The sequence below is a fragment of the Lipotes vexillifer genome, unplaced genomic scaffold (genome assembly GCF_000442215.2).
Source record: "Lipotes vexillifer unplaced genomic scaffold, Lipotes_vexillifer_v1.1 scaffold98, whole genome shotgun sequence".
NCBI classification, from domain to species: Eukaryota; Metazoa; Chordata; class Mammalia; order Artiodactyla; family Lipotidae; genus Lipotes; species Lipotes vexillifer.
Genome location: NW_006799611.1, coordinates 2,594,169 through 2,621,175, shown reverse-complemented (window position 1 = coordinate 2,621,175; position 27,007 = coordinate 2,594,169). Strand labels below are relative to the sequence as shown.

General features: G+C 49.3%; 1 protein-coding gene across 2 annotated transcripts in view; it reads left to right on the top strand.

Moving 5' to 3' along the window:
• The window catches only part of KYAT1 (kynurenine aminotransferase 1), a 31,329-nt gene extending 6,920 nt beyond the window's left edge, over positions 1-24,409 (top strand). Inside the window, exons 1-13 of one of the 2 annotated variants that reach the window (XM_007471796.1) lie at positions 11,883-11,993; positions 14,445-14,503; positions 16,701-16,848; positions 20,114-20,263; positions 20,344-20,430; positions 20,675-20,803; positions 22,225-22,345; positions 22,690-22,766; positions 22,895-22,984; positions 23,079-23,265; positions 23,345-23,424; positions 24,141-24,227; positions 24,325-24,409. In XM_007471796.1, the coding sequence (XP_007471858.1) occupies positions 11,883-11,993; positions 14,445-14,503; positions 16,701-16,848; positions 20,114-20,263; positions 20,344-20,430; positions 20,675-20,803; positions 22,225-22,345; positions 22,690-22,766; positions 22,895-22,984; positions 23,079-23,265; positions 23,345-23,424; positions 24,141-24,227; positions 24,325-24,390 (1,392 nt within the window). In that variant the 3' untranslated portion in view covers positions 24,391-24,409. Of the gene's footprint in view, positions 1-11,882; positions 11,994-14,444; positions 14,504-16,700; positions 16,849-20,113; positions 20,264-20,343; positions 20,431-20,674; positions 20,804-22,224; positions 22,346-22,689; positions 22,767-22,894; positions 22,985-23,078; positions 23,266-23,344; positions 23,425-24,140; positions 24,228-24,324 lie in introns of those variants that run through there. The other variant, XM_007471795.1, reaches the window with a different exon arrangement.
• The last annotated feature ends 2,598 nt before the right edge of the window (positions 24,410-27,007 follow it).

The window sequence follows — 27,007 nt, the reverse complement described above, 5'->3', positions numbered from 1 at the left end:
ATCCTTATGCCAGTACCACACTGTTTTGTTTACTGTAGCTTTGTAGTAAGTTTTGAAATCAACATGCATTTTTCATGTAACCTGAATATCTTTTTATGTCAGAATGCTAAGGGTGATCTCATTCCTTTTGATGGCTGCACAATATTCCATTGTATGGATAAATCATAACAAATTGAACCAGCCTCCAACTGATGGACATCAGATTGTCTCCAGGTTTTTCTCTCTCACACACAATGCTGCACAAATCATCCAGGTGGATATCTCTTTATGTATATGTATGAATATTCCTGTAAGAAACTTCTAGAAGATGAAGTGTTAAGTCAAAGAGTAATATAAGTCACTATTATTAAGTTGCCCTTGAAAAGTTATACCAATGACTTTTAGTGCACCATAGTGTTGACTTGGTGGATCTCAATCTTCTTATTCTCTGCCTCAGAGGCAGAAAATAGTGTTTCACTTTAGTTTGCATTTTGTTAATTATGACAAGGTTCAGCATCTTTTCAATTTTATTGGCTATTTTCTTTTTTGTGTGAATTTATATCTTTTGCACACTTTTTTTTTCTATTGAGATGTTGGGCTTTTGTTATTGATTTATAAGAATGCTTTGCATATTAAGGCTCACACTATATTAGAATGGTCTGGTTACTTGTTTGTCTCCTTCATTCTGTGTGCACACCTTGAAGGAAAGGAAGGTATCCTTTTCACCCTTGTGTGCCTGGCACCCAGCCTAGGGCATAGCACATAACAGAAGTTCGATAAATATTTGCTGAAGCGATAAAAAGGTGTGCACCTAAGTCCCTGAACCAGATGTTGACAGTAAAAAGGTGAACAGAGGAGAGTCCTTGTTCTAATGGAGCTCACAATCTGGTTGGAGAGTAGACATTAATTCTCTCATTCAACAAAAGTTTATTGAGCAGCTTCCTCTGGGCCATGTGCATAATGTCCTAAGCAGCCTGCTAGGATGAGAAAAATGCCAGGATTGTGACTCAGGTAACCTGGTCCTACTGGAATCTGGGCTGGTGAGTTCCCCTCCCTGGTCATCAGTATCCCCATCCATAAAATGTGAGTGACTGGACCAAATTCTCTCATTTCCCTTTGAACATCTATAGTCTGTGCTTCTTTGGCTCTTTCTGGAAGTAGGAGTCAGTGGCCCAAGGGGCCATCATGTCACTGCTCAGAGCCTCCCCTTGCTCCACAGTGGCAGTGAATACAGGTTTTGAAGTCAGTGTCCTAAGTTCAAATTCCGGCTCTGCTACATGCTAGCTGTGGCCTTGGATATGTGACTTGGCCTCTTGATGGAACCTTTCTGGTGGAATTAAAAGTGATGGACCCTGTGTGGAGAAAAGGGAACCCTCTTGTACTGTTGGTGGGCATGTAAATTGATACAGCCACTATGGAGAACAGTATGGAGTTTCCTTAAAAAACTAAAAATAGAACTACCATATGACCCAGCAATCCCACTACTGGTCATATACCCAGAGGAAACCATAATTCAAAAAGACACATGCACCCCAGTGTTCATTGCAGCGCTATTTACAATAGCCAGATCATGGAAACAACCTAAATGCCCATCGACAAACGAATGGATAAAGAAGATGTGGTATATATATACAATGGAATACTACTCAGCCATAAAAAGCACGAAATTGGGTCATTTGTTGAGACGTGGATGGATCTAGAGACTGTTATACAGAGTGAAGTAAGTCAGAAAGAGAAAAACAAATATCGTATATTAATGCATATATATGGGACCTAGAAAAATGGTATAGATGAACTGGTTTGCAGGGCAGAAATTGAGACACAGATGTAGAGAATAAATGTATGGACACTAAGCAGGGAAAGCCACGGGACGGTGGGGATGGTGGTGTGATGAATTGGGAGATTGGGATTGACATGTATACACTGATGTATAAAATTGATGACTAATAAAAACAAATAAAATTCAAAAATTCAAAAATAAATAAATAAATAAATAAAGTGATGGACCCTGTGAGGTGCTTGGCAGGCAGCCTGGCACAGAGAAAGTGTGCAGTAAATAAAAGGCCATTGTCCTTACCCTTAGCATAGACTTCAGGGCTACAGAGGAGTTGTCCAGGGAAGACCTGCTTCCTGGAAGATGAGAGATGAGGCACATGGGGAGTTGGAGATGGGTGTGGCCTGGGAAAGGCTGCCCTTGAATGAGTTGAATGGGTCCCCGGTGAGAGCCCCCAGGTGCTTATGAATGAGTTCCTGTGGAGGTCTCTAGGTCAGCCCAGTCAGTGGGAGAACTCTGGACTGGGAGGCCAGCAGTCCTGCCTCGAGGTGGGCCTGGACCAGCAAGCTCCCCACGGTGGACCTCTTCTATGAAGTGAGGCCACAGCCCCCTCTTGCTGTGGCCTAATGTGTAGATCCCCAGGGCCAGCTAGGTGGAAGTCTAGACAGGGCTGGCTTTTCATGCCCCCTGCTGGCAGCTTCAGGAACAACAAGCACCCACTTCCCCCTCCTGCCTTGAGATCAGGCAGTGTTGCTAGTGAGGGCAGCCCATGTGGCCACCTGTGCCCTTCCTGCCCTCGGTTCAGACCCCCAGTGGCTTCTCCCTCCCCTTCAAGTTCCTGGAAACTGTCCCCACGATGCCCACATGCTCACAAACACAGAGACGTGGGCAAGTGCTCAAGGGCAAACACTCTTTTTTTTAATTGATTTTTATTGGAGCATAGTTACTTTACAATGTTGTATTAGTTTCTGCTGTACAGCAAAGTGAATCAGTTATATGTATACATATATCCCCTCTTTTTTAGATTTTCTTCCCATTTAGGTCACCACAGAGCACTGAGTAGAGCTCCCTGTGCTATACAGTAAGTTCTCATTAGTTATCTATTTTATACATAGTAGTGTATATATGTCAGTCCCAATCTCCCAGTTCATCCCACCCCCCCATCCCTCAAACACTCTTATTTTCACATGACGTCACAACCACACACAGATATACCCATGTTCAAAGTCACATTAAAACTTTTAGGGACCCTATTCACTTTTACTTCATGGGCCCCTTTCTCCATTAAAAAAAAATAATAAAAGTTATATTTTACAAAAACAAAATTATATTTTACAACTATGTTGGTGTAAATAACAGATATCATCCAGGCTGGATTCATTATTATACAAATCATTGTTATTATATTCTCTTTATTTCTTATTTTAAAATAAATTAAAATGAAGACATTTTCATAGGCTCCTGAAACTATCACAGGCCCTCAGCACTAAGCCTCCTGAGGAGATCTGACGGAGAAGTCAGCCCCACCAGTGAGCATGTGTGAATTCACACACACCTAGCTCCAAAAAGTGCCCACTCTATTATTAATATCTGTCACTGGAGCTTCCCTGGTGGTCCAGTAACCAGGTTAAGAATCCACACTTCCACTGCAGGGGGCACAGGTTTGATCCCTGGTTGGGAAACTAGGATCCCGCAAGCTGTGTGGTGTGGCCAAAAGAAACATAGAAAAACCTGTCATTTACGGTCACCTTTTATGTGCCAGGCACTAAGTGAAGTGCTTTCCATGAATTATCTCTTTTTTAAAATATTTATTTATTTTATTTTTATTTATTTGGCTGCACCAGATCTTCATTGCGGCACATGGGGTTTCCTTGTGGCGTGCGGGATCTTTTAGTTGTGGCATGTGGGATCTTTAGTTGCAGCAAGCCGGATCTAGTTCCCTAACCAGGGATCGAACCTGGGTCCCCTGCATTGGGAGCATGGAGTCTTAACTGCTGGACCACCAGAGAAGTCTCTCCATGAATTATCTTATTTTTATTTATTTTATAGACAGGGAAACTGACATTCAGAGAGGTAAAGTGATTTGCCCTGGGTCACACAGCCAAGGTCTGCGTGACCCCAAAGCCTGTGTTCTAGTCCTCTCCTCAGGGGTCTGCTTGGTGCCTGATCCCAGGGGAGCACCAAATGTTTGGCAGGACAAATCTGCCCCACAGAGGGTGCAGTGTAATGCTCACTCCCGTGCCCACAGACTCACCCGGACACATACACTGCCCCCTGCCCTGGCAGTGCTCTGCAGTGAAAGCCCCAACCTGGTTTCCAGCCCCAGCCCCGAGGCAGCGAGACTGGTTAAGCATATCCTCATCCAGCACAGGCACTTCTCGCCCTCCATGGAGCCAGGTGTCCCAGGCCACCTCCAGCCCCAAGGTACCACCTCCAGCCCCAAGGTAATGCCCCTTGCTCTCAGCTCTCTTTCCTGACAGCTGGCAGTGAGGGTGAAGGGCTGAGATTGGGGCAGAGGAGAGGAAAGGGCCACAAGCTGGGATCTTTTCCCGTGTGAGTTTCTGCCATTTGCTGGGTATCCAGGGATGCAGACCCTCCCCCGACCTTCAGGAGCTCCATTTGAGTGTTTGTTATTATTTTTTCATTATTACGAATTTCCTTGCCTATTAATGGAGGTGAGGATAGCACCTGCTTTCCAGGACTGTTGAAAAGGTCCAATGACATAAGTACAGTCTTTATTGCAGTGCCTGGTGCCAAGTGAGCAAATTAGAGCTGGTTGTGTTAATATTATTCTTACCTCTGTAATCCGGTGAGATGATGAAAGCATGATTTGGGGCAGAGGAGGTGTAGCCACCTTAGGAGAAAGGACAGAAATGATAGACATGGAGTGATGTGGGCGACCATGTCAGAGAGAGGATCAGCCTACCAGGCACCCGCAGATTTTGAACCAAGTGGTCAGGAGATGGTCAAGGGGAGTCCTCCCATCTGGAGGAGTCAGAAGGACATCAGGCACAGGATGGGAGCAGCCAGCCCTACATTTGGCCGATCTGAGGGGACCACCCATCCCCGTTTGTTCAGGATGGTCCTGGTTTTAGCACTGAAAGTTCTGCATCCCGAGAAACCCCTCAATCCCAGGCAAGCAGGATGGTTGGTCCCCCTAGAACACGCAGTGGTCACAAGGCGCCCACTATGACCAGCACTGGGCTCAGACCCAGCCGTGGGCCTCTTGTCCTCTGGCTGAGGGAAGCTGAAGCATGCCGACAACCACCCCCTGACATGACACATGGTGGAATGTCCCTCCTCAGATAATAATCACACTGCCCTTTGTTGCTCCAAGCTCTGGCTCTGGATCCACAGGGATCAGGGAGTACTTCCGGTTTCCAGGGAGTACTCTCAATTCTGAGAAATTAGAGGGTGAACTCTGGCCGGACTGAATTCCCAGCTCCTGGAATCTCTCAGTTCTGTTCCACGGGCCTTTGCACCACCTGGCACCCTTTTCCCTCCTTTGGGACTCAGCTGGAAGGCCACATCCTCCAAGGAGCCCTCCCTAACTCCTGCATGCGGGGGCGGGGAGGGGGGGGGGGGGGGGGGGGGGGGGGGGAAGGGCAGTGAAAACTGTGAGAAGGTGACATTCCAACTAAGGCATGGGAAAGCAGAGTCCTCCCGTGGGATACATAGGTAAAGAGCTTTGCTGGCTCAGAGAAGAACAAAGGCCCTGAGGCTAGTGCGTGTCCCTTGGGAGAACTGTGGCTGCAAAGGAGGAGCAAGGGGAGTGTCATCAGAGAGAAACCAGACACCACAGAACAGTGAGACAACCAGTAGTGGCTGGGCTTTGTAGGCACCCTTGGGGATTTGGGCTTCCTTCTGGGTGAAGGAGCAGACCTGAGGGATTTTGAGCAGAGGAGTGATATTAGCCAGGATTACATTACATTCAAAGAATGGGGGGGGGGGGGGGGGGGGGGGGTGGTGGTGGAGGGGGCTGTGTCCCCAGCGCCCCCTAGTGTCCCACTGTATGTTTCCTGGTCGTCCGCAGCAAAGTACCACAAACTGGGCGGTTTAAACAACAGAAATTTATTCTCTCACATTCTGGAGACCAGAAGTCCAAAATCAAGGGGTCACTGGGCTCCAGAGGAGAATCTCTGAAGGCTCCAGAGGAGAATCTGGCCCACGCTTTTCTCTTAGCTTCGGTGCTGCCAACAATCCTTGGTGTTCCTTGGCTTGTAGGTGCTCTACTCTAATCTCTGCCGTCATCTTCACATGACCTTCTCCTATGTATGACCTTCACATGACCTTCTCCTATGTATGTCTGTGTCTCTTCTCCTTTTCTTATAAAGACACAAATTATATTGGATTGAGGTCCACTCTTATCCAGTATGACCTTGTGTTAAATTGATTACATCTTCAAAGATCTTATTTCCAAATAAGGCTATATTCACAGGTACCAGAGGTTAGGACTTGGACATATCCTTTTGGAGGACACAATTCGAGCCATAACACACATTTTTGCACTTGTCAGGAAATACTTGCTGGATAATGAAGGAGACAGTGTTTGTGGGCATCTCTCACCAGGCCTGGTCTACACTGTAGTCTCAGCGCTATGCCAGGGCCTGGCCAGAGAACATGCTTGGCAGAAGCTGAGGATGGAGTGAGGAACAGAGGAGGAACTGCCCCACCTTTGGACAGATGGCTAGTTTTCAGGGCTCTGAGATGCTTTGAAAGACCTTAGAGGAAGAGGCTAGGTTGGGAGGGGTTTAGAAGGGACTAGGCTAGGGAGTTGCCTAGTTTAGGCCAGACTTATTTCTTTTTTTTTAATTTTTTTACTTTATTTTATTTAATTTATTTATTTATTTATTTTTGCGGTACGTGGGCCTCTCACTGCTGTGGCCTCTACCGTTGCGGAGCACAGGCTCCGGACGCGCAGGCTCAGCGGCCATGGCTCACGTGGCATGTGGGATCGTCCCGGACCGGGGCACAAACCCGTGTCCCCTGCATCGGCAGGCGGACTCTCAACCACTGCGCCACCAGGGAAGCCCCCAGACTTATTTCTTATAAGCAGGTGCCAACAGCTCTCTACTTCCTAGAATCTTCTAGTGTGGACAAGCCTGAGCATTTACATATTAAAATATCCATTACTGGTTTATAAATTACTCTCCTTTTATTTCCTCTCTCCAATGAAATTAGAACGTGTACTGATAGTTATGAAATTATGTGAACAGGTAGGTTATATTGGACTTCTGGTTTCCAGTCCTGCACATAAGGAGCTTAGAAGTTGTTACTCTGTCCTTATGAATAAAAAGCTGAGCAAAGTGAAATATCAACACCTCTCCTTAGGTCCATTGGAAAAGTGAGGCCACAGGGCAAACCGCTGCCGCCTGTTTGTGTACGTGTTGTCTAAGGCTGCTTTCCCACTACAGCAGACTTGAGAAGCTGCAACAAAGACTGTCTGTCCTGTCAAGCCTAAAATATTTGCACTGGCCCAATGCAGAAAACGTTTGCTGGTGCTGCTATAGGATAAGGAGAGTGAATAAGGAGAACAGCTAACAGACAGGAATGGTGAGTGTGGGTAGGGGACAGTGGCAGGATATCCCCTGGCACAGGAGGCCTCACATCTGATCTAATATGGCCCCATGGTACATGGTAAAGACTTTGGATTTTATTCTTAGTATGAGGATTTAGAAAAAGAAAAGCAGAATCTGGAATCCAGGAGCTGTCTGGCACCTACAGATTTGGTCTTGTGTTGCACCTGAACAATTTCGCAGAACATCAACATCAGACAAAGCCATTCTGTGACCTTGAGGAATCAAGACAAAAACAAGACCCCTGGGGCTTCCCTGGTGCTGCAGTGGTTGGGAGTCCGCCTGCCGATGCAGGGGATGCAGGTTCGTGCCCCGGTCCAGGAGGATCCCGCATGCCACGGAGCAGCTGGGCCTGTGAGCCATGGCCGCTGGGCCTGCGTGTCCGGAGCCTGTGCTCCGCAGCGGGAGAGGCCACAACAGTGAGGGGCCCGCGTACCGAAAAAAAAAAAAAACAAGACACCTCCATAATCATGTCTAAACACAGACAAACCCGAATATTACTGAAGCCACACAATACCAAGCACACCCCTCTCCTGGCTAATCCGAGGGACTGCAGCTTCCTTACCAATGATAACTAGTCTCACTCTAGCCTGCCCTCCCTATAAACAAAATTATTGAGATCTCCAACCATAAAGTTATCCCTGCTTCTGAAAGCACCAATCCAGAGCAAAGTCCCACTCCTTGGGCCCTCACCCAAATCACCCACCACAGTACAAATCCTAAGCTAGTTCTTTTTTTTTTTTTTTTGAGGAGCGAATTGTTTGTTTTAAATTTTTATTGGCATACAGTTGACTTACAATGTTGTGTTAGTTTCTGCTGTGCAGCACAGTGAATCAGTTATACATATACATATGTATCCACTCTTTTTTACATTCTTTTCCCATATAGGTCCTGTAATAAGTTCTAAGACCCTTTCACTGAGACACTCCATGGTTCCCTGGTGTGCACTTTCCCTTACTGGACAACCAGGGAAGTCCCTATACATTCTTTTTTTAATATTCCTTTCCATTATGGTTTATCCCAGGAGATTGGATATAGTTCCCTGTGCTATACAGTAGGACCTTGTTGTTTATCCATCCTACATGTACTAGTTCGCATCTACCGACCCCAAACTCCCAGTCCATCTCTCTCCCTATCCCCTCCCCCTTGGCAACCACAAGTCTGATTTCTATGTCTGTGAGTCTGTTTCTGTTTCATAGGTAGGTTCATTTGTGCCATATTTTAGATTCCATGTATAAGTGACGTCATATGGTATTTGTCTTTCTCTTTCTGGCTTGCTTCACTTGTATTGCAATATGATCATCTCTAGTTACATCCATGTTGCTGCAAATGGCATTATTTCATTCTTTTTTATGGCCGAGTAGTGTCTCTTTAGTCTTTTAATCTAGAACAGTCCCCCTCACGCCCAGACACCCACTTCTTTTTTAGGGCTGTATTCTGACCCCCTTGGAGGAGAGAGAGAAGGAAAGAAGGAAGGAAGGAAAAGTCTCAAATGCAGTGCAGTTCTCAGAAAGTTCCAGGAAAGCCAGTGGGAGTCCTTGAGAGGGCCACATCTCCCGGCAACAGCCTGCCTCACTGTCCTTTGGGCACTGGCTGGGAGCAGCCCTTGGAAGCACGGCCTCTGTGCTAAGGATGGGGATGGATTTCTGAGCACAGCCATCCCCTCTGTCACTTAGGCTCCTGGCAGTGCAGAGACACATCCCCGTGGCCACTACCATGTCACTGCCTTTTTTTTTTTTAAACCTTGGAAATTTTTAAAAATAGCTTTATTGAAATATAACACACGTACCATTCAACCTTAAAGTGTACCATTCAGTGGTTTTTGGTATATTCACACTTGTGAAACCATGATCACAATCTAATTTTAGAACATTTTCATCACAGCAAAAAGACACCCATACTGGGACTTCCCTGGTAGTCCAGTGGTAAAGAGTCCGCCTTCCAATGCAGGGGACATGGGTTCGATCCCTGGTCAGGGAACTAAGATCCCACATGCCATGGGGCAACTAAGCCTGCACCCCACAACTACCGAGCTCTCATGCCTCAACTGGAGCCCACGTGCCGCCAACAACAGAGCCCACGTGCCCTGGAGCCTGCACACCACAACTAGAGAAGAGAAAACCCGCACGGCACGTCTAAGACCTGAGGCAGCCAAAAATAAATAAATAAATAAATCTTAAAAAAAATAAAAGACACCCGTACCCATTAGCAGTCGTTCCCCACCCTCACCTCCCATGCCACTCCCAGCCCAAGGCAAACACTAATCTACTCTCTGACTCTCTAGATTTGCCTGTTGCATATCAATGGAATCATACAATATGTGGCCTTTGGTAATGGGCTCCTTTTACTTAGCATAATGTTTCAAGGTTCATCCATGTTGTAGCGTGATTCAGTGCTTCATTCCCTCTTGTTGTCAAATGATATTGTTAAATCATATGGATTTACCACATTTTGTTCATCAGTTGGTGGACATTTAGGTTTGTTTCCACTTTTTTGACTCTTAGGAGTAATGCTGCTTATGAATATTCATGTACAGGATTTTATGTGGACATATTTTTTTTCATTTCTCTTGGGTGTATACCTAGGAACAGAATTGCTGGATCATATGGTAACTCTATGGTTAACATTTTGAGGAACTTCTAGACAGTTTTCCACAGCAGCTGCACCATTTTACATTCCCAGAAGCAATATACAAGGGTTCCAATTTCTCACCATCCTCGAAACACTTGTAATTATCTGTCTTATTTGTTATAGCCATTCTAGTGGATGTGAAGTGGTATCTTAATGTGGCATTTACCTAATGACTAATGATGTTGAACATCTTTTCATGTGCTTACTAGCCATTTATATCTCTTTGGAGAGATTCAGATTTCTGATTTGCAAATATTTTCTCCCATACTGTGGGTTTTCTTTTCACTTTCTTAACGGTATCCTTTGAGACACAAAAGTGTCTAATTTTTTTTTTTTTTTTTGTGGTACGCGGGTCTCTCACTGTTGTGGCCTCTCCCGCTGCGGAGCACAGGCTCCAGACGCGCAGGCTCAGCGGCCATGGCTCGTGGGCCCAGCCGCTCCGTGACATGTGGGATCTTCCCGGACCAGGGCACGAACCTGTGTCCCCTGCATTGGCAGGCGGACGCTCAACCACTGCACCACCTGGGAAGCCCCAAGGCATTCACTTTTTAATTTATGTCTGTTGAGTCTCTTTTAATCTATAATGCTCCAGGCTTTTTTTTTTTTTGGCTGCGTTATGTCTTTGTTGCTGCGCAGGGGCTTTCTCTATTTGTGGTGAGCAGGGGCTACTCTTTGTTGCAGTGCATGGGCTTCTCCTTGCAGTGGCTTCTCTTGTTGCAGAGCATGGGCTCTAGGTGCACGGGCTTCAGTAGTTGTGGCACTTGGGCTCAATAGTTGTGGCTCACGGGCTCTAGAGTGCAGGCTCAGTAGTTGCGCTGCACTGGCTTAATTGCTCCACAGCATATGGGATCTTCCCAGACCAAGAATCAAACCCGTGTCCCCTGCATTGGCAGGTGGATTCTTAACCACTGCGCCACCAGGGAAGTCCCAGGCTTTTTTTTCCTCTTGCATTTTATTTGTTGAAGAAACAGGGTCATTTGTTCTATAGAGTTTCCATCAGTCTGAGTTTGTTAATTGCATCTCCATGGTGTAATTTAACGTGTTCTTCTGTCCCTTGTATTTTAGTAATCCAGAGGCATGATCTGCTTTAGATTTGGTTTTAGCACAGCAATAATTTGCAGGTGATATGTGTGTTTCCAGAGTCAGAACATGTAAGGTTGACTCTGTCTGCAATGTTAGGGGCCATCTATAATCTTCAACTGGATTTTTTTTTTTTTTTTTTTTTTTTGGCTGCCACGTGGTATGCAGGATCTTAGTTCCCCGACCAGGGATCAAACTCTTGCACTCTGTATTGGGAGCGCAGAGTCTCAACCACTGGACCACCAGGGAAGTCCCTGGATCTTTTTTTTTTTGGCTGTGTTGGGTCTTCATTGCTGCATGCGGGCTTCCTCTAGTTGTGACGAGCAGAGGCTACTCTTCATGGCAGTGTGTGGGGTTCTCATTGCAGTGGCTTCTCTTGTTGAGGAGCACGGGCTCTAGGCGCATGAGCTTCAGTAGTTGTGGCACAGGGACTCAGTAGTTGTGGCGCACGGGCTTAGCTGTTCTGCGGCACATGGGATCTTCCCGGACCAGGGCTCAAACCCGTGTCCCCTGCATTGGCAGGTGGATTCTTAACCAGTGTGCCAACAGGGAAGTCCCTGGATCATTTTTTAATTAGAGGTGATTTACATTTTTAAAGGGTCACTCTGGTTGCTGGGGGGAAGGGGTCCCAGCGTTTCAAGGACTGAAGGATAGCCATGCAACAAAGCATTTGCTGCCATGCCTGGCACACAGGGACTACTCAATAAATATTAGCACTTATTGTTGTTGTTGTTATTAGAGCTGTGTGTGGGGGACCCAAGTCCTGAGCTCGGAGCCATTTTCTGTCCAGGGCATTCTCCTCTCTTCTCCTCTGCCCTTGGAGGAGTCATCGTCAGTGCCCCATGGCTCTGGGAGGCATGTTCAGGAATGCGGCGGCCATCTATTTGCACCTGGTGGGGCCCTTCCGGGGAAAGAAGTCTGGAGCTTCCCTCGCCCGGTGTTTGCATCAGACTGTAAGTGCTCTAGCCCCTCGTGCTCTGCTGCTTGCATGCCCCAGGCCTCCTGGGATCTGGCTTGGTTCTGGCTTCAAAGCTGTGCATGAGCCTCCTCTTTCAGGAGGCCTTCTCTGACTGCAGCCTGGGTGTGGGCCTCTCCCTTGCCCTTGCTTCTAATCTAGAACTTGTAGCTATGCACCTGAATGGTCTCCTTGGAGCTGCTGCCTCCCTACCACCCCTTGTGCCCAGCCCAGTGTTTGGTACACAGTAGGTGCTTCATAAATGTTGGCTGAATAAATACATTATGCATAAGCTCAAGAATAGGCACTGGTTCCTCACTTATCCAAGTAGTGTGTGACATACTCAAAGGTCACTCCATTGAGCACCCCAAGTTTCTAGAGTCCCCCTTTTTTATCTTCTTCCTAAACTCATTCAACTCCATCTACCCCCTTTGCTCTCTCTCTGTGCCCCTTCGCCCACCCCAGCCCTCCACAAACTCCCTCACTCCAACCTCTACCCACCCACCCCCACTGCCCCGACTCATCTTCACTTTATTTTTTTAAGTATGATGCGTACCTGATTCAAACGTAATTCCTTATATCATTGAACCTATAATGCCATCAATATTAGGATGCACTGGTATTTTATGGACTAGTAAGTGGGGAAATTGCCAATTAAACTCATGCTATAGATTCTAAGACACATCTGAAAGTGCAATGTGCAAAAAATACACATATCAGAATCAGTCAAATATGGTATGCTCTTCATACAAGAAACTTAGAAACATAGAAAAGTACACTTATAATTAAATCACCTATAATTCCACCACTCAGAGAGAACCTTTCTTAACATTTGGTATGTTTCCTTCTAAATTTTTTTTCTATTCACATATGGTCATAAAAATATATATATACATACAAATATATATTAGGGTATATTTTAAAAAATATAATCATCCCGTACATGCTATTTTGTAGCCTGTTTTATTGATATTGGTATATCACATTTACAAACATTCCTCTAAAATGTAATTTTCTCCCACATTTTTTAATCATAAAAATAAAACCTTTATTTTAGAAAATTTGGAAAATAAGAAAATTGTAAGGAAGAGAAGAAAAATATCTGTTAACTAACCAACCAAAGATAATCACTGCTGACTAACATTTGGGTGCTAACATGATTTTGCCTGGCAGGGATCACGCTCTCATTTTAAACTATTTTGACATGTTCTGAGTGCCAGGCCTGGTGAGAGGTGTCAGGGACAGGGCTGCCAATGTTAGCAAAGCACCTGCCCATGCTGGGCTCTCTGCAAATCATTCCCATCAGCAAGACTCCCAGGTGATGGAAAAGCCTGGCCCATATACAGATGGTCCCCATGCCCTTCTCCAGGGCAGGGACCAGACACTAGGAGCCCTGCTGTTGCCCCCACCCTGACCAGGGTCCTGTCCAGCTCCTCCTCCAACCTTGGGGAAGTCCCTGAACCTCTGTGAGCTTCAGTGTCCTCATCTTTACATGGGGATTATCCTGGTCCCTCTGATAGGCGTGCTGTGGGGACTAAGCCCATAAGGAACAGTGGGGGCTCACTGTTAGATACAGCTGTGGCCCCACCACCTGCCGGTCATCTGAGACTCCAAGCCACAGGACCAGGAGGCTAGGAGGGACCACGGAGCCTATGCCCCTATTATACTGATGGAGAGACTGAGGCCAGGGGAGCTAAAGCACCTGTGCAATGTCACCCAGCCAAGGCGGGCTTAGGACCTGAGTTTGGTGGTTCTCAGGCCTGGCCAGTGTCTGCACACCTGCGGGTGAGGGGGAAGCTGGCCTGGAAGGAACACAGGGAAGGGGAGGGGAGGTCCCCTGAGCGCCCTAGGACCAAGCAAGTGTCCTCTTTGCCTGAGTCAGAACGTGGCCTCGTCTCAAACAGCCCTGAATCTGAGTGTATCTGTTGTATGACCTTGAACACATCCCTCTCCCCGCTCCCCCTCCTCCATCTTCTCATCTGTAAAACGGGACCAGCCAGGTTGTCCTGAGAAGTCAAAGGAAGAGCTTAGCGAGAAGCTGCTGCAGTCACTGTCGCCACCATCCTTCCCGTGCTCTGCTCTCCCCCTTCCTCCTGCCCCTCCTCCTCGGCCCCAGGCGCTCCTGGGTCAAACTTTAACCTGATGGAATCCAGGCTGTGTGCCAGGACACAAGGACCCTGGGCTGGCAGGTGGGCGCGTCCAGGCTGCTGGAGTGGGAGGAGCTGAGCGGGGTGGCGGGAGGCCCCGCCCCCCCCCCCCCGTGTGTGTGTGTGTGGGGGGGGGGGGCCGCCCCCCCCCCCCCCCCCCCCCCGTCTTGTCTGGGAGCCCTGCTCTCTGCCTCCCGCCTGGAGGAGTGGACACCAAGGCTGTGGCCCCAGAGAAGCTGCCTCCCGGGCAGGCCCAGGCTGCTGGGCCTCCACCACTGACCCTCCGTTTGTTCTGTCTTCAGCTCGTCATGACCAAACAGCTGCAGGCTCGAAGGCTGGATGGGATCGACCACAACCCATGGTGAGCTGGGTGGGGCTGGGGAGGGGTGTGGGGGTCCCCTGGGCTCAAGGGCAGGGCAGGGCTGGCGGTCCCTGGATTGGCAGTAACTCAGTGGTACCCAGGACGGCCGCGCACTCGGACGGGGGGAGATTTGTAGTCACAGCTCCTGAGAGGTGAGACCCCCAGCAGCCAGCTTAGATTTGGATCTCAGCCTTGCCCTGCTTGGCTGTGGCATTTGGGGCCGGTGACTCGCCTGCTCTGAGCCTCAGTTTCCCATCTGGGAAATGGAGGTAATTCCGTTTCCCTTGAAGGGCCTGGGAGGATGAGGTGACATATTATGTGAGCGATGGCCATTACCCAGGCATTACCCAGGCACCAGGCTGAGGGCTTTCCAGGGATTCTTTCATTTCACACTTAGTACAGAACACGCTAAGCTAAGGAATATAAGAAGGTAAGACACGGGCAGCTCCTCACCAACACTTGCAGAGGTTGACATCTTTTCTTTATTGACCTATTCCAAATATAAGAGGCATATGTGCCCCTTGTCACCCTTGATTCGATGGATGCAATGGAAGATGTGTGAGAAAGATTTAATGACCTTCCCGCTTCCCCCCAACCCCCGCTTCTGGCCCGCTCTACCTTTGGCCAAGGGCATTGAGCCACCTCTATACGTTAAAAAAAAAAAAATCATTGGCTGTTGTTTTTACCAAAAAGAGAACCATTTTTTCTTTCAAACTCCCCTGCTGTACAACACTTTGTGTTTTGCAAAAATCTTCCACCTCCATCTTCTCCTCTGATGCTCCATGGTGTTTGGGATGGGGGAGCCAGGCCCAAAGGCCCTATAGGGTCCGGTTGCCCTCTAGGTTGGGCCTCCAGGGTCCTGTTCCCCAGGCTGCCACGCTCTGTCCTCTCTGTGAGGCAGGTGGGCAGGCTTGTGGCCCATTTTTCAGATAAGGTAAAGTCCAACTCCGAAGGAGGAAATGACTGGCTGGGAGAGACAGGAAGAATCTTTCCTGACTCACAGACCCAGCAGACTCTTGAACCCGTCACACCCATTGTACAGAAGGAAGGACTGAGGCCAGGAGAGGCTAAGTCTCATGCGAAGGCAGGGCAGAGCAGGAGCTGGCCTGGGAGGAATGCACGGGACAGCAGAGGAGTGCCAGGAAGGATGAGGGCCATGAAAGGTCCCAGGTTCCTGCTGCCCCCAGGGTGGTGGCCTGAGGATCAGGACCCTAGAGGCCCAACCCACAGGGCAGCTGGTCTCCGTAGGGTATTTGAGCCTGGCTCCCCTGTCCCAGCAACCATGGAACATCCACCACCTGATTTTGCATCTCAGCTCTGCCTTAGCGGCTGTGTGACTCTGGGCAGGCCACTGGCCTCTCTGAGCTTCAGCAACTCTGTGTCTTCAGAGACACTGTGGCGCTCTGGAGAGAAAATGACCAATTTTAGACATAATGATATTTATTGTTATGCAAATTCAACTCCACCCAGCCTGACCCCTCTGCCCCCAACCAACCTGGAACCACATACCAGCCTCTTCAGCCTCTCAGCCTGTCTTCCAGTTTCCCTGAACAGGTAGCCACTAGGCAGGGCCAGAAGAAAGGTGGTCAGGGGTCAGAGACGGCAGATGATGGCAGGCCCCAGTCTGTCCAGGGTAATCGTCAAGAGCAGAACTGGTGCTTCAGACACCAAAGGCTAGCAGTGCTAACTGGGAGACGTGGGGCAAGGCGCCCAAACCCCAGCTTCTCCGTCCCCGCTGTGATCAAGGAGCAGAACATGCCTCATAGACTATCAGAGATGATGTGAGCAAGCATTTCAAAGTGTGGTGCTGAGAGACACAAGAACGGGTCATGAAATCCATTTCGGGGCACTCAACAAGTATTTCTAAAGACTAGAGTAGAATAGGATGGGAAATACTGCAGTGGATCACACCGGAAGGAGAAAGTTGAGTCCATGTTTGTGCTCTACAGAGCTTGGGATGTAAAAGTGATTTCTTACTATGGATCGTGGTGGAAAGTTGGAAAGCCCCTGGGCTAAGACATGTGATCAGCATGGAACCAGTTATGACCACGAACAGATCTCCGGACCAGGGTGGATGCTGATTATACAGTTTTTCTAGAAGGAACCCAACGCCTTGCTCACCCTGCCCTGGAAGCAAGCGGAAGTCCAGGTCGGAGTGGAGAGTTGGGCTGGTACCCACTCTCTGTCTGTTGCCCAGGGTGGAGTTTGTCAAACTGGCTAGTGAGGCTGATGTCGTGAACTTGGGCCAAGGCTTCCCAGACTTCCCACCCCCAGACTTCGCCGTGGAAGCCTTTCAGCACGCCATCAGTGGGGACTTCATGCTCAACCAGTACACGAAGGCATTTGTGAGTCTACCAGCCCCTCTGGGGGGTCCCTGGACATGGGCCTCTGAGGAGGTCCCGGGGGAGGACGGAGCAGATCTTTTTGGGCAGCAGGCCCATCTGAGTGTCAGGGTTCATGGGGCAGAGCCCCGGGAATTCAGTCTGGCCATGGTTCAGTGTTCACTGACTGTCTCCTTTGTTCCAGGCCCTGGGACAGTTCATGGTCTGGGGGAAAGACAGATAAAAAAGCATGAGCCAGGAGCTCATGGTCTAGTGGGAAAAGCAGACCAAAAACCAAAAGAATAGCAGAAGACAAAGGTAGCTGATATGCTGTGATGGAGGAGAATGGGGTACTTGGGAGCAAGAAGGAGGGAATGAGACCTGGGAGATCAGGGAGGGCTTTCTGAAGGAGGTGACACCTAAGCTTAACCCTGAAAGACAAGCTGCTGATTGGGTTTTTTTTTTTTCTTTATATATATATATATATATATATATATATATATATATATATATATATTTTGCGGTACGCGGGCCTCCCACCACCGCGGCCTCCCCCGCCGCGGAGCACAGGCTCCGGACACACAGGCCCAGCGGCCATGGCTCACGGGCCCATCCGCTCCGCGGCATGTGGGATCCTCCCGGACTGGGGCACAAACCCGCGTCCCCTGCACCGGCAGGCAGACCCCCAACCACTGCGCCACCAGGAAAGCCCTGCTGATTGTTTTGACTCTAAATCCGAAGTCTTTCTGTAAAGAACCACAGAGTAAATATTTGCCCCCTTGGAGTAGTTTCTTAAACTTTGGTGTGCATCTCATCGCCCTGGGGGAAAATTCCCTCCAGTGCCACCACCCAGAGATAACCACTGCTAACAGTTTGCTACTTTGCTGAGTGTTTAGACTCTTGAACTCTTAACTTTTAGAAATTTATTTATTTTATTTTTGGCTGCGTTGGGTCTTCATTGCTGCACCTGGGCCCTCTCTAGTTGCTGCAAGCAGGGGCCACTCCTTGTTGCCATGCGTGGGCTTCTCACTGTGGCGGCCTCTCTTGTTGCGGAGCACGGGCTCTAGGCACGTGGGCTTCAGTAGTAGTGGCACGCAAGCTCAGTAGTTGTGGATCACGGGCTCTAGAGCACAGGCTCAGTAGTTGTGGTGCACGAGCCCAGGTGCTCCACGGCATGTGGGATCCTCCCGGACCAGGGCCCAAACCCGTGTCCCCTGCATTGGCAGGTGGACTCTCAACCACTGCACCACCAGGGAAGTCCCCTGAACTTTTAACTTTAAAATGCTTGTATAAACACACACACATTCACATGCCCACACGTGAGATTTGTGTTTCTTAACACAAATGGACTCATACTCTAAGTAATGTTCTATAACTTATTTCACTAAATAGTATGACATAGGCATCTTTCCATGTCAAAACAGCCTCATTCTTTTTTTCTAATTTATTTTTTATTGAAGTATAGTTGAATTACAATGTTGTGTTAATTTCTGCTGTCCAACAAAGTGACTCAAACATACATTCTTTTTCATATTCTTTTCCATTATGGTTTATCATAGGATATTGAATATAGTTCCCTGTGCTATATAGTAGGACCTTGTCGTCTATCCATTCTATATAAACCAGTTTGCATCTGCTAATCCCAAACTCCCCATCCAACCTTCTCCCATCCCCCTCCCCCTTGGCAACCACCAGTCTGTTCTCTATGTCCCTGATTCTGTTTCTGTTTCATAGATAGGTTCATTTGTGTCATATTTTATATTCCACATATAAGTGATATCATATGGTATTTGTCTTTCTCTTTGTGACTTACTTCACTTAGTATGATAACCTCTAGTTGCATCCATGTTGCTGCAAATGGCATTATTTCATTCTTTTTCATAGCTGAGTTGTATTCCATTGTGTATATGTACCCCATTAGCCTCATTCTTTTTGATGGCTGCATAGTATCCGATTGCCTAGATGTGCCATAATCTATTTACCCAGCCCTACACTGATGATCTGGTTTGGTTATCTCACTATTAAGCAATACCACAGTGAATATCTCTTTGTGTATCCCTTTGTACACATATGTGAATATTTCTCTCAGATATATCCCAAGAAGTAAAACTAGAGAATCAAAGGGTGTAAGCATTTCAGCCCATGCCGGATATTGTCACATTGCCCTCTAGTAAGGTTTACTCACATACCCACCAACAGGCTGGTCTCAGAGCTGGCAGGAATGTTCATTCTTTTCATGTACATATTGGGCCTCAGGACTTTTTCTTTCAGGCCTGACCTCGTGTTTTTCATTTGGGTGTATATCTTTGTCTTATTGCTTTGAAAGAGCTCTTTATATATTAAATATCTTATTTCTTTCTCTTATGTTGCAGTGTTCCTCTCTTTGTCTTTTAACTTTGCTCATGGGATATTTTGGTGTACAGAAATTTTTCATTTTTATGTAGTCAATTCTGGTTTAGTGAATTATTTAGTTAAGTTCTAGACCTTAGGTTTCAGTCCCTTGGCTTAGCCTGGAGTGTTTTTGTTTGTTTGTTTGTTTGTTTGGGGTTTTTTTTGCGGTATGTGGGCCTCTCACTGTTGTGGCCTCTCCCGTTGCGGAGCACAGGCTCCGGACACACAGGCTCAACAGCCATGGCTCACGGGCCCAGCCGCTCCGTGGCATGTGGGATCTTCCTGGACCGGGGCACGAACCCGTGTCCCCTGCATCGGCAGGCGGACCCTCAACCACTGCGCCACCAGGGAAGCCCAGCCTGGAGTGTTTTATAAGTGTCCTCAACAAACAAGCATACAGATCCAATCTTCCTCTCAAAGTGGGGTGCTTCCAAAGCTGCAACATAAAGTCCTATTCCCGCACTTCAACTGGCATAACCTTGGGCAAGTAATTTTCTTTCTCTGGCCCACTGTTTTTCTACCAGTCAAATGGTGGGGATCAAATAATACCTCTTTTGCAAGGCTGCCAAGAGGATTAGATGGCACAAAAGTGCTTCTTAAACTTAGAGGGAGGTGTTTAAAGTGTGGAGTTGCTGCTATTTTGAGGGCTCCGTTGCACTGTGCTCCACAAAGGCATACACTCTGTCTGATTTCCCACTGATCCCAGCCCTGGATGCTGGACCTGGCACAGAGCAGGCTTTATGGTATGTGCTGGCGATGGAGATGAAAGAACTCACCCCACAGGAACTGACTCTGCCCCAAGGCTTGCTGCTGGAAGATGCTAGAATTGCCTGGATGCATCTGAGTGGGAGGGTGGGCCCAGGCTGAACCAGGCCGCTGACCCCTGATGTCCCAGCAGGGTTATCCACCCCTGACGAAGATCCTGGCCAGTTTCTTTGGGAAGTTGCTGGGACAGGACATAGACCCGCTCAAGAACGTGCTGGTGACTGTGGGTGCCTATGGGGCCCTGTTCACAGCCTTCCAGGCCCTGGTGGACGAAGGAGACGAGGTGAGTGGGCAAGGCCAGGGCTGGGTGGGGGTGAAGGGTCAGGGTGGTGCCGACCCCAGCCAATCTGATCCTTGTACCAGGTCATCATCATTGAGCCCTTTTTTGACTGTTATGAGCCCATGACATTGATGGCAGGGGGTCGCCCTGTGTTTGTGTCCCTGAAGCCGGTAAGGATGCTGGTTGGGGTGTGGGTGGGCAGAGGGGTCCAAGGAGTGTGCTGGGTTGAACCCTGGGAGGTGGGAAAGAAGGAAGGAAGTGAAGGAGGGCAGTTTCTCCAGGATGAGGAGAGGGGTGTCCAGAGCCCGAGACGAGAGACAGTGGGGAGAGATACCTGGGGGGAGGAAGGCTGACTTTCTAGAGATGAAAGTCATGTGGGTAAGTATTGCCACCCCCTCCCACCTCCTCTTGCAGAGCCCCAACCAGGATGGGGAACTGGATTCCAGCAGCAACTGGCAGCTGGACCCCACGGAGCTGGCCAGCAAGTTCACATCTCGCACTAAAGCCCTTATCCTCAACACACCCAACAACCCCCTGGGAAAGGTACCTGAGAGACCTCCTCCGGGGACCCCTCCAGATTGGCTCACGTCCCTGCTCTGTTACTCTTGTGCTGCCATAGGGCCTCAGTTTCTTTGTCTGTGAAGTGGGAGGACTACCTGTGATGAGCTCTGAGGACCGAAGCTCCCAGAGGTCCCAGGGCCTGGGGCAGGGATCCCCAGGGAAGGTATCAGGCCTCAGGTGGTGGAGCATGCTGGACACCTCCATGACTTCCCCATGAACCTGGGCCAGTGACTTCCCCTCTCCAGTTTCTCATCTGGAAAATGGGAACATGACAGAACTGATGTGAAGGAAGACCCAGGCTTCCACCTGTGTCTCTCCTTTACTGTCACACCATTATCACACTCAAAATGCTTCTGACACCAGATATGTGGGGGTTTTCCCCCACACTAAGCAATTCTGTGAGACCAGCTGGGTGTCCCACAAGTCAACTCAATTTAATTCAATTCTGACAGTGTCTACCTGGAGATGGCATCAGATCCCACAGGTTAAGGGCATGTGCGCTTCAGTGGTTGTGGCATGCGGGCTCAGTAATTGTGGCTCACGGGCTCTAGAGCTCAGGTTCAGTAGTTGTGGCGCACGGGCTTAGTTGCTCCGTGGCATGTGGGATCTTCCCGGACCAGGGCTCGAACCCGTGTCCCCCACACTGGCAGGCGGATTCTTTTTTTTTTTTTTTTTTTGGTTATAAATTTATTTATTTATTTATTTATGGCTGTGTTGGGTCTTCGTTGCTGTGCACGGGCTTTCTCTAGTTGCGGCGAGCAGTGGCTACTCTTTGTTGCCGTGTGCGGGCTTCTCATTACGGTGGCTTCTCTTGTTGTGGTTGTGGAGCCCAGGTTCTAGGCTCATGGGCTTCAGTAGTTGTGGCACGAGGGCTCAGTAGTTGTGGCTCACGGGCCCTAGAGCACAGGCTCAGTAGTTGTGGTGCACAGGCTTAGTTGCTCTGTGGCCTGTGGGATCTGCCTGGACCAGGGATTGAAGGCAGGCAGATTCTTAAGCACTGCGCCACCAGGGAAGTCCACTTCTAGTGCTCTTATCACTTAGGAATTTACAAGGGTTTCCAGAGCCCTGTGTCTAGGTCAGGATCAAAGAGCAAATATTAGAACAAAAGATGTTCCTAGTGCTCTTAGCACTTAGTAATTTACAAGGGTTTTAGGAGTTCTGTGCCAGGAATCGGGGCAGAGATAGATATATATGTGTGTGTGTGTGTGTGTGTGTATGTATACACACACACACACACACACACACACACACACACACATATGTATTTTCTGTTATCTCACAACCAACTTCACAGGGTCACTGTTGCAGGGATAGGATGGGACAGAAAAGCCCTCAGCACCGGCTCTGGCCCTGTCTTTTCATCTTTCTAAGCAGGCCTCTCTGTTTGGGGATGGTCCCTGCAGGTGTTCTCCAGGGCAGAACTGGAGCTGGTGGCCAGCCTGTGCCAGCAGCATGACGTGGTGTGTATCACCGACGAGGTCTACCAGTGGCTGGTCTACGACGGGTGCCAGCACATCAGCATCGGTGAGCCGAGCAGACCACGGTGCCCCCGTTCCCCCGGACATTTGTGGCAGGGCCTTGAGCCCAGTCTGGGTGTCAGCGCAGGCCTGTTGATTAGGACTGAGGGGTCTAGACCCACACAGGTCAGGCGAGCGGGGGCAGTGACTTCACCTCTCTGAGGACAGGGGCACACGTGGCACCTGCCTCCCAGCGTTGTCACGAGGGTGAGCTCAAATAAGTCCTGGAAGTAGCTTGGCACAGAGTGGAGTCTGGAGCGTTGAGAGCCTGAGTGCCCGCTGGGGTCCAGCCCCCACCCCTCCCCTGCCCCCACCCCCATCTCAGCAGCTGCGTTATTTGGCTTTGGGCAGCCACCCTCCCTGGCATGTGGGAACGCACCCTGACCATTGGCAGCGCTGGCAAGACATTTAGCGCCACAGGCTGGAAGGTGAGTCAATGAGGGTGGGGGTGACCCCTCCCTCTACAGTCCTTGGTAGGCGAGTCTGGCCTGGAAATCCAGAAAGGGTTTGGTCAGGCCCCGAAGAGCCTCACCCCCTACCTATGCTCCTGGTCCAGGTGGGCTGGGTCCTAGGCCCGGACAGTCTCCTGAGGCACCTGCGCACCGTGCACCAGAACTCCATCTTCCACTGCCCCACCCAGGGCCAGGTGAGGGGGGCAGGACCCACCCCATCGGGGGAGGGGGGGGGCCGGCTCCGAGGTCAGGTCACACCTGAGCTGCTTGTCCCTCCGCCCTCCCCAGGCTGCAGTAGCCCAGAGCTTTGAGCGGGAGCAGCTGCACTTCGGCCAACCCAGCAGCTACTTTGTGCAGCTCCCACAGGCCGTACAGCGCTGCCGTGACCACATGATGCAGAGCCTGAAGTCTGTAGGCCTGAAGCCCGTGGTCCCCCAGGGCAGCTATTTCCTCATCACAGACATCTCGGAATTCAGTGAGTGGGACTGGCCGGGCTGGGCCAGGTACAGGGCCCTGGAGGCTGCCCAGGGCTCAGCCTGGCCTCTGTCCCCCAGAGAGCAAGATGCCCAACTTGCCTGGAGCTGCAGATGAGCCTTACGACAGACGCTTCGTCAAGTGGATGGTCAAGAGCAAGGTGGGCTGGGCCTCTGCCAGGGCCCCTGTGTATGTTTTACAGGCTATGCACTGCGAAGGGTGCCTGACCAGGGGGCTGATGTGCCAAAATCCAGCCAATCCTCTGCCTTGAGCCATGGCACAGAGTTGCATCCACTTCAAGGAATGGGAAGCCTGTTTTCAATTTGCTCAAATATGCCTTGTGGGCTGGCAGGAGTTCCTGCCCTCTCAGGGCTTCAGTCTTCCCATCTGTACAGTGAGGAGTTGGCCCATTAACTCTGAGGTCCATCCATCTCAGAGCTACGACTCTAAGACTTATTTCTTTTTTTGCTTGTTTGTGGTGTTTTTTTTGTTTTTTGCTTTGGCCGTGCCACATGGTTTACAGGATCTTAGTTCCCGGACCAGGGATTGAACCCGCGCCCTCAGCAGTGAAAGCGCAGAGTCCTAACCACTGGACAGTCAGGGAATTCCCTAAGACTTATTTATTCTATGGCTCTGCCCTGACCTGCCGCATGATCTTCCCTGCTCTCAGCCTCCCTCTCCCTTCTGTACATAAGGAGGGACTTGGAATGATGATTTGGGATGCTTTTCCTCTGACCTTGATGCAGCACTGGGAGGTGTTGCATTGAACTAATTTTCCTTCTCCTGTCTCATCACGGAACATCTCTGACCGCCTGGAGCCCCCCAGAGGCCTGCTGGGCTGTGGGGCCGCTGAGGCTTGGGCTTCCTCCTCCACAGGGCTTGATGGCCATCCCGGTGTCCATCTTCTGCAGCGTGCCACATCAGAAGCTCTTTGACCACTATATCCGCTTCTGTTTCATGAAGGTAAAGGACAGGCCTGGGGGAGGGAAGATCTCCCCAAGCCTCCCCATGCCTCCTGCGGGTGTGGGGAGAGGGGTAGGACCAATCTGTGTTGGTGCAGGATGAATCCACGCTCCAGGCCATGGACAAGAAGCTACAGAAGTGGAAGGATGAGCTCAGGCCCTGACATCACCCCCTGGGCCCTGCATTGCCTGCTCCCTGCACACTCTGCAGGGCTCTGTCTTTGTCCAGGTTTCAGCCATTCCCAGGTTGGGGGTAGATGGCACTAGAGGATCTCTTCTCTGTAACACAGAATAACCTCAGGGAAGAGGCCCCCTTTTGGTCTTGGGGCAGTCAGGAGCACTTCCCCATGGTGCATAGCTATGTTCCTGTTGCAGAGGTGAAGGAGACCTGACCGGGGCCTCTCCCTGGTCCTCCCTGTGCCGGGCTATATGGTCTTGGGTCCCCTCTGGCCTCCCCAGACTCAGCTGGAACTCAGAGGGCAGAGTTCAATAGTGTACTGACCTTGGGTCTCAGCCCTGGCCCCAGCCTTGCACTGGCCCCAGCCTTGCATTGGCCCCAGCCAGGCCTCAGGCATCCCTCCCTTTCCTTATCTAAGCTTGATTTTGGAAAGTTGCCCTTAGGCTTGACTCTTCAAGCCAGTACTTTTGCCCATAATAAAGTTTTAAGTTATTCAAACTGTTATTGGCTGCTTCTCTCTGCTTCACACCCTGGTGCTGATTGCAGATGGGGGCTTAGTCAGAATGGAAGGCAACTCCCACCTCCCTGAACCTCAGATCCCAGACTCTCTTTGTACACATGTGTTTTGAGGCCCAAAGAAGGGCAGGGACTTGGACCTTGTCTGAGGCCACCCAGTTAGTTGATGGTAAAACCAGGCCTAGGGGCTCAGATGGTATGTGTTACCGTTGTTGGTGTTGTTGTTGTTGTTGTTGTTGTTGTTGGTGGTGGTGGTGGTGGTGGTGGTGGTGGTGGTGGTGTGTGTGTGTGTGTGTTTGTGTGTGTGTGTGTGTGATGGGGGCCTCAGTTGAGTGTCTAACAGGGAAGACTCGGACAGTCACACCCCACAGGGATCAGAGTCCAGGCCAGGATTGCCAGGGATTACATAGTTGGACAGAAGGGGAGAGGAATGTTTCCCCTAACATTTACTGCTCACCCCTGCATGCCAGGCACTTGGATGTGCACCATCTCGTTAAAGGACCCTCTGAGACAGGAGTTACTGCCTCCATTTTACAGGTGAGGAAACCGCTTTGGAGGTGAGGGGACTTACCTGAGGCCATCCAGCTGGTACAAGGTAGAAATGAGATTTGATCCCAGGGGTGGGCCTCCCTCTGGAAAGCACTGCAACTCCTGAAATCGTTTGGAAGGTGGTGCTGGGGAATTGTCTTGAAGTTGCATTTGCATAGCAAGCTCATGGGTTTTGCTCATATCACATATTTAATTGGGGAGCTGATGGGAACATATAGGATAATAAAATACATTTGGTCTTTGTCCCTGGTTCCTGGCACAGAACTCCTAAAACCCTTGTAATTTCATGAGTGTCAGTAGTGTCTTTTGTTATTCAAAATGAACCCCTTCAACCACGTGATTAGAGGGTCAGAACTTTCAGCCTCAAACCCAGACCTCAGGGAGGGAAAAGGGACTGGACATTGAGTTCAGTCACATGGCTAATGATTTAATCAGATGTGCATATGTAATAAAATCGCACATTAAAAACCCTGAATCACTGAGGCTCAAGGACCTTCTGGGTTGGTGAACACATCGATGAGCTGGTAGGGTGGCCTATCCGGAGAGGGCATGGACCCTCTGCACGCCCCTCTCCCAAGACCTTAGTCTATGTACCTCTTCCATTTGGCTGTTCCTGGGTTGTTATCTTCTCTAATGAAACTCTAATTGTAAGTATAGCACTTTCCTGAGGGCTGTGAATTGTTTCAGCAAATTATTGAATCGGGAGGGGGTGGTCATGGAAATGCCGGAATTTGTAGTCGGCCAGGCAGAAGTGGGGGTGGCTGGTGACCCCACTTGCTGCTGACATCTGAAGTGGGAGACAGTCTTGTGGGACTGATCCCTTAACCTATGAGGTCTGTGCCAACTTGTCAGAATTTAACTGAAGTGTAGGACACCCACTTGGTGTCAGAGAATTGCTGTTTGGAACATACTTGGTGTTATGACAGGACACTTTCCTTTTTTTTTTTTTTTTAATTTTTAAAATTATTTATTTTGGGGCCAGGCGGCATATGGGATCTTAGTTCCTGGACCAGGGATCAAACCTGCACCCCCTGCATTGGAAGTGCAGAGTCTTAACCACTGGACCCACCAGGGAAGTCCCAGGACACTTCTTCCTTTCCCAACTATGACTTTGTAACACTGTCACTGCTCCAAAGTCAAGATTGTGAAACAAAATAACAACTCAGAGGCTCAGGGTTGGAGCCCCTTTGCCATACTACACATAGCCTGATGATAAGAAAGTCCTCAATGGGGTAAGCCCATAGATTTCTTGCATAGAACCACCCTGACCAAAGGTTTCATGTCTCATGAACCAACCCAGAATCTGCCCATAACTCAAATCTGTGACTCTACAGAGGTTCCAGATCTTAGACTGAGTAACCTCAGCCAACCCGAGATGCATAAATGACTTTGCCTTTCATTCAGATAGGGGAGAGCGGGGAATGGTGAAATAAACACAACCCCTGTAATGTTAACACACACTTTGAATTAGAAATTAATCTCTCCTCTACTAGGTTGTAAACTCCAGATCAGTATCTGCTTTCCCTACCATTGTGTCC